Source organism: Vulpes lagopus, chromosome X (assembly GCF_018345385.1).
Source record: "Vulpes lagopus strain Blue_001 chromosome X, ASM1834538v1, whole genome shotgun sequence".
In the NCBI taxonomy this organism is placed as follows: domain Eukaryota; kingdom Metazoa; phylum Chordata; class Mammalia; order Carnivora; family Canidae; genus Vulpes; species Vulpes lagopus.
In genome coordinates this window covers 109,750,863-109,766,435 of record NC_054848.1, presented here as the reverse complement: position 1 = coordinate 109,766,435, position 15,573 = coordinate 109,750,863, and the positions used below count along the sequence as shown (strand labels likewise).

Sequence of the window (15,573 nt, the reverse complement as noted above, 5' to 3'; positions counted from 1 at the left end):
TTGGAGAGGGCATTATTTGGGGGCTATTTGTATGCTTTGAAAAGCAAATTGTTTAAATTTTACTGACTTTTAAAATGTGGGATTATGGCTGGTATTCTAAAAGTTTGTAGGATCTTAGTTAACAGCAGTCACTTACTCAAAGCAAAAGATTGTATAGCAGTTTTCACAGGCATGGGCTGCAAAGTAGTATTGTCACCTGGGGAGCCTCCAGAAAAAATTACATATTAAATAAAAGACCCAGGCATTGGTGTTGTGTTTAAAACCAATGTGTAGCCAGAATTAGTAACAACTGATCTATAACTAAGTAATAAATTTTAAGTCTGCAAGCACCTGGAAAGGATGGGGACATGAGCTCTGTTTTAGATTCTATGCCAGCTTTTATCGTGATAGCCTTATATTGAGGTCTCTATTTTCTCTCAGTTCTTATTGAGTAACTGGTCTAGAGGTAATCAAATTATACTTTCAACAGCTTTTTATGTGTTATGACTAGCAAAGGCATGTGATTTTAAGATGGTAGTAGTTGAATAGCAGTGCCATTTTGCTGATTTTTATGGAGACATTATATTTTGGTATAAATTACTTAACCTTTTTTCCCCCTACAGTATTCAGTTTATACTATGGAAGTATATATATATTTTTTTAAATTTTTATTTATTTATGATAGTCACACACAGAGAGAGAGGGGGGCAGAGACACAGGCAGAGGGAGAAGCAGGCTCCATGCACCGGGAGCCCGACGTGGGATTCGATCCCGGGTCTCCAGGATCACGCCCTGGGCCAAAGGCAGGCGCCAAACCACTGCGCCACCCAGGGATCCCAAAAGCCACACGGGAATAGAATTTTATTTATTTTATTTTATTTTTATTTATCCATTTTTTTAAGTAGGCTCCACACCCAATGTGGGGCTTGAACTCACGACCCTGAGGTTAAGAATCGTGTGCTCTACTGAGCCAGCCAAGTGCCCCTACTATGGAAGTATAAATCAAGAGTACAAAGGGGTGGCTTTTATCTTGAGGGGAAAAAATTGAATTGCTTTCTCTGTTAACTCATATACTATAAATATCCTTTTTAATATTTTTCCATACTTTTTATTCTAGTGTATGATGTGCTGTTAAAATAGAATCTGTGCCAGCATATGTCAGTTTTTTTAAAATGCCATTTCTGAGGACATTTGAATGGGAAGCAGTTCAACACAGGATGGACTCTTAATGAATTAAAATTCATTATGAGGTGGCAGGAATCATACACTCCCACTCCAGACTACATCATGTGCCATCCAAAAGAGAAATGTTTTTATGATTCCTATTTGGAGTTTCTCTGCCCTGACTAAGGTACCCACATTATTCACAATCACAGGAACCCAAAACCACTGTTTTAACACTCCACATTGGCAGCAAGTGGAAAAGTACAGTGAAATTTATGCATGAATTCAGCGCTGCCATTTCTATGCAAACTAAACAATGTTAAAAGTTAGAGCAAATTCCACCAGAAATTGCTGGTTCTTCAGATTTTAGGGTGAAGCAGGCATGGAAAAGTCCTCTATTTCACCACACTCCAGCCCCAGTCACAGGTAGCTGCAAATCCAAACTTGCCTGGGCTGAAGAGACTTTGTTCTTTTTTAAAAAAAAATCCTCAGGAGTGGACATTATACAGCTCCTCTCAGACCCCTCTTTCATCATCTAACAGTGATCACTGCCAGGATCTCCTCCCCCACCCTCCCAAGCCTACACAGCAATTTCAATCCATTTTCTCCAACTTAAATAGGGATAGAAGTCACACAGGCCTTATTTGAAAGTGATCAGAGAAATAATGTATGGGGAAAGCTCTTAGTAAAACTGTAAAATGCATTCAGATGTAGGGAATTGATAAAAATATTATGTGCCTGGAAAATTGTGTTATGCTTGTTCTTTCCTTTTGTTGTCTGGAATGCTATTACCTGCCAGAGAAGAAAGTTGAAGACCATTCAGAATTGGGGAACTACTAGTTCATTTTTGTTTTTAAGTTAATCAGTGGCCACTGTTAATCGAGGGGAACAATCTATATTAGCAGTGCAGAAAACATCCTCTTTCACTGACCCTCTACTTCTTTTCCTTTTCTCCTTCCTCCTTTCCATTTGTAGAATGATCTGAGAACTGACATAAAAGGTAACTCTTCCTTATTTACTCTATAGCCTCTTCTTGGTTGTGTGAAAAACAAAACAATCATACAAATGTTGAGGGTTGTAAATTGCAGTATGTATATGTACATACATATGTACATACAGAATTGTCAAGTAATTTGACAATTTCTGTGATTCAAATCTATACATTATAAGGTTCAGGTCTGTTGTAGAGACTACAGTGAACACCATAACTTGGAACAGGTGGGGGTAAGGGTGAAGCAGAAGCAGAACAAGCTATACTTTATTTAGCAAGGTGTACTCAATTTTCTGTTTACATTTTGCAAAATGGATATTATGGAAAGTTTAGTGCTCTTATCAGTAAGGTATGTCAGATTTTGTATTAACAGTTGCAAACAAAGAAGGCAATCCCTGAATAAAAATGTATATAGCTACCATTCTTTTTTTTTAAGATTTTATTTATTCATTTATTAGAAAGAGGATGCATGAGCATGGGGGAGGGGCAGAGGGAGAGAGAGAAGTACACTCCCTGCTGAGCAGGGTGCCCAGTGCAGGGCTAGATTTCACAACCCATGAGATCATGACTTGAACGGAAGGCAGACAGATGGTTAACCGACTAAGCCACCTAGGCGCTCCTATAGCTGCCATTCTGATAAAAGTATTGTTTATTGGAACAATAACCAGGAACTGCTTGAAAATTTACCATGCAGTCTTAGCATGAGAAGGACCTTTTACAGTCAGTTCTAATGCCCTGTCTTTTGGCAAGTGGGTAATCAGCTAAGCTGTCTAGCACAAATACCTTTTCCACATTGCCATGGATAGAGATTCTGTTCATCCATGCCAGGGTAGAAATCTGGAAGTTACCCTTTTACCCCTTTATATCTATCTATACACTTATATAGATGTATATATTTTTTATGTATCTATACAGACACACATACCCTTTTATTTATTTATATGTATAAATACATATATAAAATCTCCTAAATATCTCCTACTTGAATTTATCCCAATTACTTTTTTCTTTTAAAGATTTTATTTATTTATTCATGATAGAGAGAGAGAGAGAGAGAGAGAGAGAGGCAGAGACACAGGCAGAGGGAGAAGCAGGCTCCATTCAGGGAGCCCGACGTGGGATACGATCCTGGAACTCCAGGATCACGCCCTGGGCTGAAGGCGGCACTAAACCGCCGAGCCACCCAGGGATCCCCCCAATTACTTTTTGATTGATTCCATACAGAGTTTGAAAGCAGTACCCCAGTAAATAATTATTTAATAAGCTTTAATGAAAATCATGAGTCAAGAGGTCTTATGTATACTTTTGGTTGATTTTTACTTTTTTAAACTAAAAAATCATTTCCCTTCTAATATCAATATAAGGTACAGGAATTCAGATTGAAATACATCCAAACAGACATTTGGAGAACTTTGCAGTCTCTAAGTAGTCTTGTTTAAAATTATTACTTCAGGGTCAGGATTATTATTACATCTTTGACTTTTATTTTATTTTATTTTTTTAATTTTTATTTATTTATGATAGTCACACACACAGAGAGAGAGAGGCAGAGACATAGGCAGAGGGAGAAGCAGGCTCCATGCACCCGGAGCCCGATGTGGGATTCGATCCGGGGTCTCCAGGATCACGCCCTGGGCCAAAGGCAGGCGCTAAACCGCTGCGCCACCCAGGGATCCCCATCTTTGACTTTTAAATATATCATCAAATGGAAGGAAAATCTTTGAGCCTACATACTTCAAAACTTTCTGGGTTAGGGAATTCTGTTTTTAAAAAATAATAGAAATATGTGGATATTAGTTCCTATCTTTTTTTTTTTTTTGAGTTAAATATATGGTTGTCTCAAACATGATAATACACTACCATCAAAGGAAACAATCCCAGAGGCACCTAGGTAGCTCAGTGGGTTATAAGAAAGTTTATTATCCCGAGGAGCTTGGGTGGCACAGTTGCAGTTGGCTAAGAGTCTGCCTTGGGCTCAGGTCATGATCCCAGGATCCTGGGATGGAGCCCCACCTCAGGTGCCCTGCTCAGTTGGGAGCCTGCTTCTCCCTCTCCCTCTGCTCCTCCCCCTGCTTGTGCTCTATCTCACTCTGTCAAATAAAATCTTTTTTTAAAAGTGTATTACCCTGATTTAAGAAAACAAAGTAGAGGCGTGGCAGCTCAGCTGGAGAGCAGTGGGTCTCAGAGAGGAGTGGTCGCTGCTGGCAAGGATGGTGCAGCTTCCCAGATCTAAAGCAGCACCCAGTCCCAAGAGCATTACCGCTTTACTCAGCTCACAGTTTCAGAATGGCTCAGTTATTGCCTGCCTTTAGTGTACTTGCACTACTTAGTTACCTTGCAATTTGTCCATTCCTCTAGAAGAAAAAAACAGAATAGCTTGATTAATCTTTTTTTTTTTTTTTTTTTAAGATTTATTTGAGAGAGTGAGGGAGCACAGGATGGGAGGGGCAGAGGGAGAGGGAGGAACAGAAGTGGACTTGAGGCTGAGCCGGGAGCCTGTGGCAGGGCTCTATCTCTGGACCCTAACATCATGACCTGAGCCGAAACCCGAGTCTGGCGCTTAATGGCAGTGCCACCCAGTTGCCCCAAGCTTGATTAAACTTAAAATACAAAAGGAAAATCACAAAGTGGTTTTGGGATTAATAAACATTAAAGAAATAAACATTAAAGATTTTTGTCTTGTTACAGCTACTTATTGTAGGTGTTGGCGTTCCAAGACTTTCCTGCATGTGATGGTTCACATAATAAACACAGTGAATTGGTAGGAGATATGTCAGTTCATTAATACTGAAGAAGAAAGAAGTATAATAGTAATGAATTAGAATTCAGTTGTATGCTGTAAAATCTTGTAACATTTTTTTCATTCTTGGTATATAGAACTTTCAAATGGTTGTCTTAATTATTGCTACTGGTTGAGTAATTATTTCTGCCAAATTTATTTTCTTGCTATACTACTGTTTATATTAATGTTTTGTTTATTCAAACAGTCATTTATATAGAAATTAAATCATACAATCCTTTCATTCTTAATTCAAAGACAATGTATCTTCCTAAATAAAACTAATGTTTGGTTTTAATTAATTGAAAAAAAAATCTGAGTTTCTGGTAATGATCCAAAGCTATTCCTTTGCATATCAATGTTTTCAATAGAATCTGTACTTAAAATTTTTCTTCCAGCACTATTAAATATATTATTTTTCAGACCTCTTCTGTTTTGATCATTTGAGGTGATTTTTCCTGTTTGACCTTCCATACTCCATTCTTTTCAGATCAATAAGAAAAATGCTGGCTCTCAAGAATTAGAGTTTGCAAAGAGATAAACACTAATAAGTGTGAATATCCCAATTTCAGAAAAGGCCTGAACTGGATATAGAAAGTTCTAAAAGGGAACCGTTATTACATTATAGAAGATTTGTTTACTTCATAAAAGACTTATTTATGTGTGTTTATGTGTTTTGTATATATATCTCCATCTTGAACCTCTGACTCAGTGACAGGGTACAATGGGGTGGTAAGAATACTTAACACTAAACTCATGAGCTGCTGCATTTGAAGGTCAACTAGAAATAAACTAAAGGGTATCTGAATTCATGTTAAAATGATAAGTAGTTCAGCGTTCAAAATTATATATATTTTTCTCTTTGTATCATTGTAAGCCAATAAAACAAAATACAAAAAGTTTGCAAAATAAATTTATTGGAGAATCTTTAAAAACAAAAAATGGAGTAAAGTCTCAGTGAAATAAAAGGATGTGGTAAAATGGAACTCAACCTTGGAACTTTTAGATTCAGCGAAACTACTTTTAAAAAATATAAAGGTGAGGGGCACCTGGGTGGCTCATTTGGTTAGGCAACCAACTTGATTTTGGCTGGGGTCATGATCCCAGGGTTTTGAGATCAAGCCCCACACTGGGTTCTGTGCTGGACGTGGAGCCAGTTTGGGATTCTCTCTCTTCCCCCCATCCCTGTCTCCCTCTCTAAAAAAAATAAATAAATAATTAAAATGTAAAAGAGGCATTAAGAGATATATTGTATGAAATGGGACTTTTTGACAGTAGGCTCTGAGAAATCACAAAGGATGTCTTTCCTTTAAAACCAAAGAACTACAACTTTTCTTTGAAGAAATAGTTGATCATCATTAGAGACAGCCGTTCTGTTTCTCTGTACTTACAAGTAATTATTTTCTGTTTAGAAGTAATCTGCATTCTGGGATCCCTGGGTGGCGCAGCGGTTTGGCGCCTGCCTTTGGCCCAGGGCGCGATCCTGGAGACCCGGGATCGAATCCCACATCAGGCTCCCGGTGCATGGAGCCTGCTTCTCCCTCTGCCTGTGTCTCTGCGCCTCTCTCTCTCTCTCTGTGTGACTATCATAAATAAAAAAAAAATAAAAAAAAAAATTAAAAAAAAAAGAAGTAATCTGCATTCTGTTTTGTGTTCTCTGGTAAGGAATTGTCTTCAAAAAAGGCAAGATTGTCTCCAATTGTTGTTGTATGATAAATAAATATTCCCAATCTGACTTTTTTAAGGGAGTGTGTTGCTATGATGGTGATGGTTGAGATTTTGTGTAAGAAATAAAAATGGCAGTAAAACTTTTTCTAGGATTTCTTTTAATTTAAACATTTTAAAATAGCAGGGTTGGCCTCAGAAGAGTTGTCTCAAGCTAATCTTTAGTAAGTCAGCAACTAAGAGCCTAGTGGAGTTTGAATGGCCTAACAAGGTTTTCTCCCCTCCCTGGTACTTAGGCAAGAATTTGGAACTCAGTAGAACCATGGACAAATGTGGTAAGATACTGACTTTTCCCCCCTTTCTCTTGGTCAGTGTGCTGGAGAAGAGAAAAGAGTTGGTACACGCACAGTGTTTGTTGGCAATCATCCAGTTTCAGAAACAGAAGCTTACATTGCACAAAGATTTTGTGATAATAGAATAGTCTCATCTAAGGTAAGTTGCTTTTTTTAATTCAATAGATACATGTAGTGATTCATATAGTGAGCCAGATAATGCACTTATTTATGCTTTCAAGGAAGCTGGTGTATTTATATATGCATATATGAATGTACACCTGTACCATCTACCAACTGTGGTAATTATTCCACCAAAAGGCTATTTTTCTTAAAAAGTATCACTTTGTCTTGTTTTAGGAGATTAACATGTAAAATATGGACAGAATGAGTGAAAACTGTTGCCTAATGAGCATGTATCTATTGGCTTATAGAACACTCTGAATGTATTTGGATAAAATGTCTATTTCCTGTTCATCTTTAACCTTATGGTAGAAAATCTGTCCTCAGCCAGAAGTTTTTATACTTGTGCCTGGGATAGTGAATTGTCCTTTGACTCAGAATCATAGACTTGGAGAACTGAAAGATCCTGAGAGATTATCTGTTCAATTTGCTGACTCTACAGAAGGAGATAGCAGACCCGGAAAAATTAAGTTAGTGCCATGATCACCAAGCAAGAGTTAGTGATAAAGCCAGGAACAGATCTGCTTTATAAGATCTGGTGGCTCAGAATAAAGAGCCCTTTCACAGCATTGTGCTATTGGGGCTCCTTTTTCAGTTTTCTCTCTTATTTTGCCTCAAGTAAGATATAAAATACTTTCTAGGGAATTTCTGTTTTCCATAGTGTTTTATGTGGAAGATGATAATGTAACACACTGATGGTAAAGTGACTTTTGTTGAACTAATGATAACCATTTTGTTGTAAAATAACTTCCTGATTTCACATTCCAAAAGACCTTGAAGACTCTATTTAATTGTCAAATCTTTTCATATTTAATATAATATTTCTCCTATTTTATCAAGCTTCAGTTTTCAAGTAGGCCAAACAATGCATTAGGATCTTTTTTTTTTTAAATAGTCAAGAGCTCATGGGACAAAGATTGTTTCTGAACAGATTTGCATATATATATCCCTCTGTATCTGTATATATGTTTTCAAAATCAGAATAAAGAAGTGAACATTTCTACATTGATAGACTAATATCTCTCTTTTCTCTGTAAATATTACATGTTTACAGTTTTTCCAGTTTACTAGTCATCTAGTTTACCAGTGGTCTGCTTTTTCATAAAAGCTCTAGATCAGAAAAAGAGGAATTGATAATATACTAGCTGCAGAAAAAGCATGAAATCTTAATACAATCAATAATTAGAAGAGGGTAGTGTATGTACAGTGTAGTAGTAAAGAGTTTCATCCTTGTAGACAGAAGACCTGGGTTTGAATTTAAAGTAAGTCATTGAAACTTTGTGTCTCAATTTTCTTATCTGTCAAATGGGGATATTAACAGTACTTACATCAGAGGATTGTGGTGAGGATCAAATAAAGGAATCCACAAAAAGCATTTAAACACTGTGTTTGGCCTATAGAAATGACTCAGGAAGTGGTAGCTGGTACTGTTAATTTATATTTCTGTGATTAGAATTATTATACAATCCTGAGCAGTACTAGTGATTCCCTCCGTCTCGTGTGTTTTGATTATGTGGAGTCATCTCTCTTTAAAAGAGCCCTTTGGGTCCATTCTGGAGAGAACAGTATTTCCATAATTTGAACATTTCCTTCTCCACTTTGTCTTTTGGCTGTCTGTTATTTTTACCAGAATCTTTTAATTGAAGAAGTGTACAATTTATAGCATATGTTAGCTGCCTTCCAACTCTGTAGCAAATGCTGATTTCCTTATTTAACTCTTTCGTAATAGAAATCACTTTTCTCTTAATGGGTGCTTTTTGTTTACAAATGCCATCAGTAATGCCAGTGTAACACTGGGAATAGGTCTTATTAATGCAGGGAGCACTAAAGATAAACGCTTTGACCTGCTTTAAATTCTACTGACAAAATTAGTGTTCTTTTCCTCTTTGGGAAACACAATACTTTCTATAGAAAAACTTGTTCTCTGCAGCCTTCCTACTCAAATACAGTCAGCAGGAACCTTTGGGAATCACCAGAATTTTGTAGCTGATACGAAATTTGGAAATCCCCTTCTGTAGCAAAAAGAGCACTGATTGTGTACTGCTAGGATCTATAGGATGTTTTGTTTTCATCATTTATTTCCTCATTACACAGTTTTTTCTTTAAAAAATTCTGAGCCTCAATCTTGAAGGTGCTTCAGTGGGTTAAGAATCAGTGAGCTCCACCTAACTCTTTGAAGGTATGCCCAAGGTTAAATTTAGAACTCCTGTGTGAAAGACTGTCTTGAATTGAAGTTTCAAGACTAAAATTACGCTAGCATTCTCCCTTATTTTAAAACTCAGATCATCAGTAGAATTTGTTGGAGATCTTTTTGAATCTTTTCAAACTCCCTGGATGGTGCCTTTTTAGCTTAAGTTACTAGATCCTAGTGTGGTGATGTTCTGGTTACTCCCTTTACTCTTGAATTTCTGGGAGATAGAGTGGCACTTTCAAAAAGAGAAAATTCTGCTTCACATTGGTAATGAGCAGTGGAGTAAATGGCCAGGACTTAAGATTAGGATTTCTTGTTCTAGGCAGCTGTGCTAAGGGGGCTTGTGATATGTTCCCTGACTTCTTAAAAGCTCATGAGCTGATAAAAGAAAGAAGAGGGCATATAGCAATAGGAAACTATTATGTGGTAATAATCAGAGTTCCCCAAGGAAGCAGTTCATTTAATAAGTTAAAACAGTGGTAAACAAACAGTGGGGGCCTAGAAACAACAGAAATGTTCCCTTTTGATGTGTTAACACCCCACAGAGGACTCTAACAGTCCCTGATGTTTGTTTGTTTAATTGAAAACCCCTTAGTTAGGGAACAGAAGGTCAACAAGCCAGAAGCTCAGCTGTTAGCTTGTTGTGGGAGTTTAGCTTATTGTTTTAGAAAATTGATCTTAAGTCGTTGGGGACAGTTAAGTGCTGATCCTGAACTACATCAGCTTCAAAGTGACTGGACCAGTGGTTTTGATCCCTTTTGGTTTTGGTTATAAGCTGTCTTGGGAACCTAATAAAAAGTGGATTCTATTCCCCCAACTGATGCATATCCACACAATTCTGTACTTCATTTTTCATTGTTGTTTATTAAGTTTTTAAACTCCAGCATAGTTAGCATACGGTGTTATATTAGTTTTGGGTGTGTGGTGTAGCCATCTAGCACTTCCATACATCACCCTGTGCTCATCATGACAGGTGCCTTCCTTTATCCCCATCCCCTAGCTCTCCCATCCCCCAGCTCTCCCATCCCCCCAACCCTGTCTCCTCAGGGAACCAGCAGTTTGTTCTCTACAGTTAAGAGTATTTCTTGGTTTGTCTCTCTCTCTTTTTTACCTTTGTTTTGTTTCTTAAACTGCGCAAATGAGTAAAATGCTATTTGTCATGCTATTTGTCTTTCTCTGACTTATTTCATTTAGCATTATACTCTCTAGCTCCATCTGTGGTGTTCCTAATGGCAAGATTTTGTCCTTTTTGTGGCTGAATAATATTCCATTGTGTATATATGCCACCTCTTCTTTATCTGTTTATCAATGGACACTTGGGCTGCTTCCATAATTTGGCTATTATAAATAATACTGCCATAAACATACGGCTACATGTATCCCCTTATATTAGTGTGTTTTGTATTTTGAGGGTAAATGCCCAATAGTATGAGGACTGGGTCATAGGGCAGTTTTATTTTTAACTTTTTGAGGACCCTCCATACTGTTTTACCCGGTTACTGCACCAGTTTGCATTCCTACCAACAGTGCAAGGGGAACGGTTTGTTTTTCTCCTCATCATTGACAACACCTATTGTTTATGTTTTCTGTTTTAGCCATTGTGACAGGTGTGAGGTGGTATCTTGTTTTAATTTTGTACTTCATTTTACATGGGCTTCCTTGGGGCACTCCCATGAATCCTGGGGGGAAGCTTCTAGGTTAGCTTTTGGTTGCAATGCATCTCCTTTACTGGATATGTTTGCCTCTATTTATCTTCATTTTCTTAGGATTCCCTGAATCTTGAACCCATAAGCCTTTTAAAGAAAGGTTAGTAATAAATTCACATACATGTGTCATGATCTGCAACTTTGGCATTTCATTCACCTATTTTTTTTTTGAAGATTTTATTTATTTATTCATGAGAGACACACACAGAGAGAGGCAGAGACACAGGCAGAGGGAGAAACAGGCTCCATGCAGGGAGCCTCATGTGGGACTCGATCCCAGGTCTCCAGGATCATGCCCTGGGCTGAAGGCGGCACTAAACCGCTGAGCCACCAGGGCTGCCCTTCAATCACTTAATTAATTAATTAATTTTCAGTCACCTAATTTAAATGTGTATTTTCTCACCATATTTCTGGTAGAGATCATTTAAGTATAAATTTAGATCTTTTAGGTTAGGAAACTTTTCTTTCTTTCTGGTTTCTGGTCTTTATTAAGATAGCTGGAAAGTGTAACTTCTTATACTGATTTTTAAATGACTCTGTCCTTGAGCTTAAGATAGTAGTAAGAAAGTCTATGTGATTTGATGGTGGGCCCAAGAGTTTTCTTCTCCTGCCCATGTACTACTTAGCATTGAACCTTTAACCTATTACCAGTTACCAAAGCCCAGGGTGGTATTTTGTTGATTAAAGTGAAAGCCCTCTATGACAGAGAGGTGTGTGTACACCTCAACTATGATGGGGGGGGGGGGGTGGAGGTGGGTCCTGATAGGGACAGACTTCTATTGGTGATGATGATCCAGACTCCAATCGTTAGCTGAGCCAGAGAGATTAATTTGTTCATTCATTCATCCAACTAATTTATTGAGTGTCTACTATATAATTATAAACTATCACGAGTATTATCAAGGAAGTATAGGATGGCATGAGAACACCTAACAAGGAACCTAATTTAGGTCAGGGAAAGCAAAGGTTGGGGTCTAGATGGCCCAATTGTAGTAACTCCAAATGAAAACTTTGTTTCTTATAAGGTATATACCTCTAAGTATATGCTTATTTGTGTGTGTGTGATCTGGGTTTTAACATGTTTTCAAAGTGTTGTGATAATCTGGCCCATGTGAGTTGTTACTAGGATTTTTCAAGTTTCCTCCCTAATAATACTCTTTTTTTCTTCCTCCTATACAGTATACACTTTGGAATTTCCTCCCAAAGAATCTATTTGAACAGTTTAGAAGAATTGCAAATTTTTATTTTCTCATCATTTTCCTCGTGCAGGTAAGAGCTCCATAAACAGCCACTGCCCTCTGAGAAACTTAATTACTCCAAACAAATTTTCAGTCCATTTCTAACTTTAAAATGCCCTGTGTCTAAAAAGATGTTTTGGGGCTTTTTTTAATAAAACTTTTTAAAGTACTAATATTACATTTTAAGATTTGTATGATTTTATTTATTTCTTAAGTAGAATCTTTAGTAGAAAACCTGTTGAGAATATGTTAACTTTCTTTAAAAACTTTCATGGATTTCATCTTTGTTCATCCTAGAAGGACATATACTGTGTACCATTAAATGCAGTGGCATCTTTAAAATTGAAAATAGTTCAAATTAATAGTTTTACTTTGTTAAACACCAGAATTTATCGCTTTTGTTCCTGATGCCAGTTTTGTCCTTCCTCATTCATCTATTTTTAAGTGCGAAAGCGTGGTAGACTTGATCTTCTCTGTGTTCCTGCTAATGTTTTGTATTTTTTTAAAGATTTTAATGTTTTGTATTTTAAATTTTAGACATCTTAAATTGCGTCTTCCATCTTTAAGTCTATGAGCTATTACAAGTTTTCCAGTGCTGAAATTGCCCTCAGAAAATGTTTTACAGGAAGGGTATTGTTTTTTTGTCATTTCATTTTTTAAACGAAGCAGAAACATCCCAATGAAATTGCTCAAATGCCTTGTTAATGTTAAGTGCTTCTGTTTATCCACTTTGAGTCTTTGAGTAAATGGTACTGTAATTTAATTTAGTCCTGCTACTTAAAACCAATCTGGGTTGTGATATGGGAAAGAGCTAATTTCAGTCTTAAATGATGGGGCATTTGAAAAGGAGCTACTCTAGATCCATGGTAAAACATCTTACAGAACAGGATAAAATAAACTGCGTACACAGGCTCAGAAGAGTCACTGTTTGTTGCATGCAGCACAGTTCATTTCGGTTCAGTGAATGTATACCAAGCACCTACTATGTGCCTTGCAGTATTCCAAATAATGAAGGTTCTAGCAGATACCATGAAGATCAAGATACGGCTTTTCTCTCCTTAAGGGATTTATGTTACAGTCATGTAATCATTTAATTTAATGCGGTACAAAGTCCTGAAAGTAGCACAAGCAACATGCTATGGGGACACGGTGGAAGTTATTATGTCTTTCCAACCAGGAAGAGCGTATGAAGACTTTAAAGAGTAGATGACATCTAAACTAAGCCTTAAAGATTAGAGCAAGTATACTGGTGAAGAATGCCAGATTGGTATATCAGGTCGTGCATGAAGGCACAGAGCCATGTCAAAGCCTGTGTCTCTAACTCAGGGTATGAGGCAGAAACCTGCCTGGATGGGGATTAGAGATGAGAGAGAGTTGTGGGGGCAGGTTGAACTCGTGGTCTTTTGCCCCTCAGGTCTAGTTCTCTCTCAGTATTTGTTGTTTCACCAAATGACAACATCTACCCAGCCATGTTAACCAGACACTTAAAAGTCATCTTTAATTACTCTGACAAGAAGTCCCTTGCCATTCTTACCATTTCACCCCTAAATATCTCTGAAAGTTCTTTCCATGTCTACTGCTGCCTCCCCTTGCCCAAGCCATCATCTTTTACCTGGATTATGGCAGTAGCCTCCTACATGAACACCCCCACCTTCATGCTTCTGTTCTGTTTTGCACAAACCAGAGAGAATGAGCTTTTCAAAATGTAGTTCTGTTCATGTGACCCCCTCCTTGCCTAAAAGCTTCTGTTATTTCCTGCTGTGGGACAAACAATGAACTCTGGCCAGAGGGCCCTCCTTGGACTTGCCTCTGTGTCCCTCTCTAGCCCCAGCTTATACCATACTCTCTGGCCTCTGGCTTCCTTTATTTCTTCACTTGTGCCCCCCTCCCTCCTACCATAGAGACGTGGTATATGCTGTCCACTGCCTGAAAGCCTGTTCTTCATCTAGTTCACTTCTGTTTTACTCTTTAGATTTCAGCATTGTCACTTGTTTTAATGTCTACATTTTCCTGTAAGCTGCCAGCTTTACAAGGGCAGGGCCTGTTCTCTTATTTAAAGCAACATCTCTAGAGCCTAGCCGATTCTAGCACAGGGCCTGAAAGAATGGTACTCAACAAAGAGATGGTAAATGATTGGTTATATTTCATTGAAGAAGTTAATCCAAATTGGAATGAAAACTAAGCCTGAATTAGAACTGTTTCCTTAAACTAAATGATCTGTGGATTGCTTTTGTTTTAATGGAAGTTGACATTGACCCTGCTACCAGAGTATGTTTTATCTGTATTTTTGCCTGAAATGGTTGCAATGTATGAGTCCTGCATGCAAGCGAATGGCTTGTTTTCAATTTACGTTCAATTTAATTTCTTTACCTAGGTCACAGTAGACACACCAACTAGCCCAGTTACCAGTGGACTTCCACTTTTCTTTGTGATAACTGTTACAGCCATCAAACAGGTAAATTTCTTATTTACAATTATGCCTGTGTGTCAGTCCCTTCCGGTTTGAATTTCAAGGTCAAAGGTCCTTTTTCATATTTATATAGAGTGGGATTAGAGTTATTAGTTATTAGTTATTAGAGTGGATTTAGTTTATATTTGATTCCTATGGAAAACATGAAAATGACTGTAAGGTGCATCTTTATTTTCTTTTGCCCCTTTTCCCCCCAGTATTTGTTTTGTGGGGTTATAACCCTAAAAGAAAGAAGAAGGTACAGCTCAGTCTGGAAATGAGAGGTGAATTTTTACTGTGCATAAGTCTTTTTTCGGGGTGGTGGATCTTTCTGAAAAACTCCCATTCTCATGAATTTTTGTAATGATTGCCTAAAGCAGAGAACTCAAGAGCATAAATACTTTGTTGTCTTTCCTGAGACTGCTGAAGTGGGTGGTAGGCAGAGGAGACTTTTGTTCTTGTTCTTCATCAAAGGTGACAATTACCATGGTTTCTATGCCGATGTCTTTGAAGTATTTTGACCATTTTATATGATAGTACACTTGAAAAATTCCACATGGAATTGAAAGTGGAAATGGGAAACGAGGTAAAAGGTGAGTTAGCAATGTTTGTTGTGTACTGGGACCGTCCATAGGACCTGACTAATTGCAAACATACTTTTAGACGCTATTCACCAAAGAGCTTTAGAAGAATCCTAAAGAACTTCGAAAAAGAAGGTCTGCTTAATGGTATTTTGAACAAGGTTACCTTTCCTCTCGGGGGTTATCTGGTCTTCTATCTTGCCTACCAGGAACTGCAAGAATATTTTATCAAGTGTTTGGTTGCTAAATAAAGACTTTTGGAATGTTCTTTCCCTTAGGCTGTTAGGATTATTTTTCTTTAACATCATAGAATTG

The 15,573-nt window shown here is 37.6% G+C and overlaps 1 protein-coding gene across 5 annotated transcripts in view; it reads left to right on the top strand.

Annotated features, from left to right (window-relative positions):
- ATP11C (ATPase phospholipid transporting 11C) overlaps positions 1 to 15,573 on the top strand; it is a 184,540-nt gene that overhangs the window by 82,429 nt on the left and 86,538 nt on the right. For all 5 annotated transcript variants that reach the window (XM_041740622.1, XM_041740623.1, XM_041740625.1 and 2 more), the window contains exons 2-4: positions 6,951 to 7,070; positions 12,170 to 12,259; positions 14,603 to 14,683. In XM_041740622.1, coding sequence (XP_041596556.1) covers positions 6,951 to 7,070; positions 12,170 to 12,259; positions 14,603 to 14,683 — 291 coding nt within the window. The remainder of the gene's footprint in view (positions 1 to 6,950; positions 7,071 to 12,169; positions 12,260 to 14,602; positions 14,684 to 15,573) is intronic.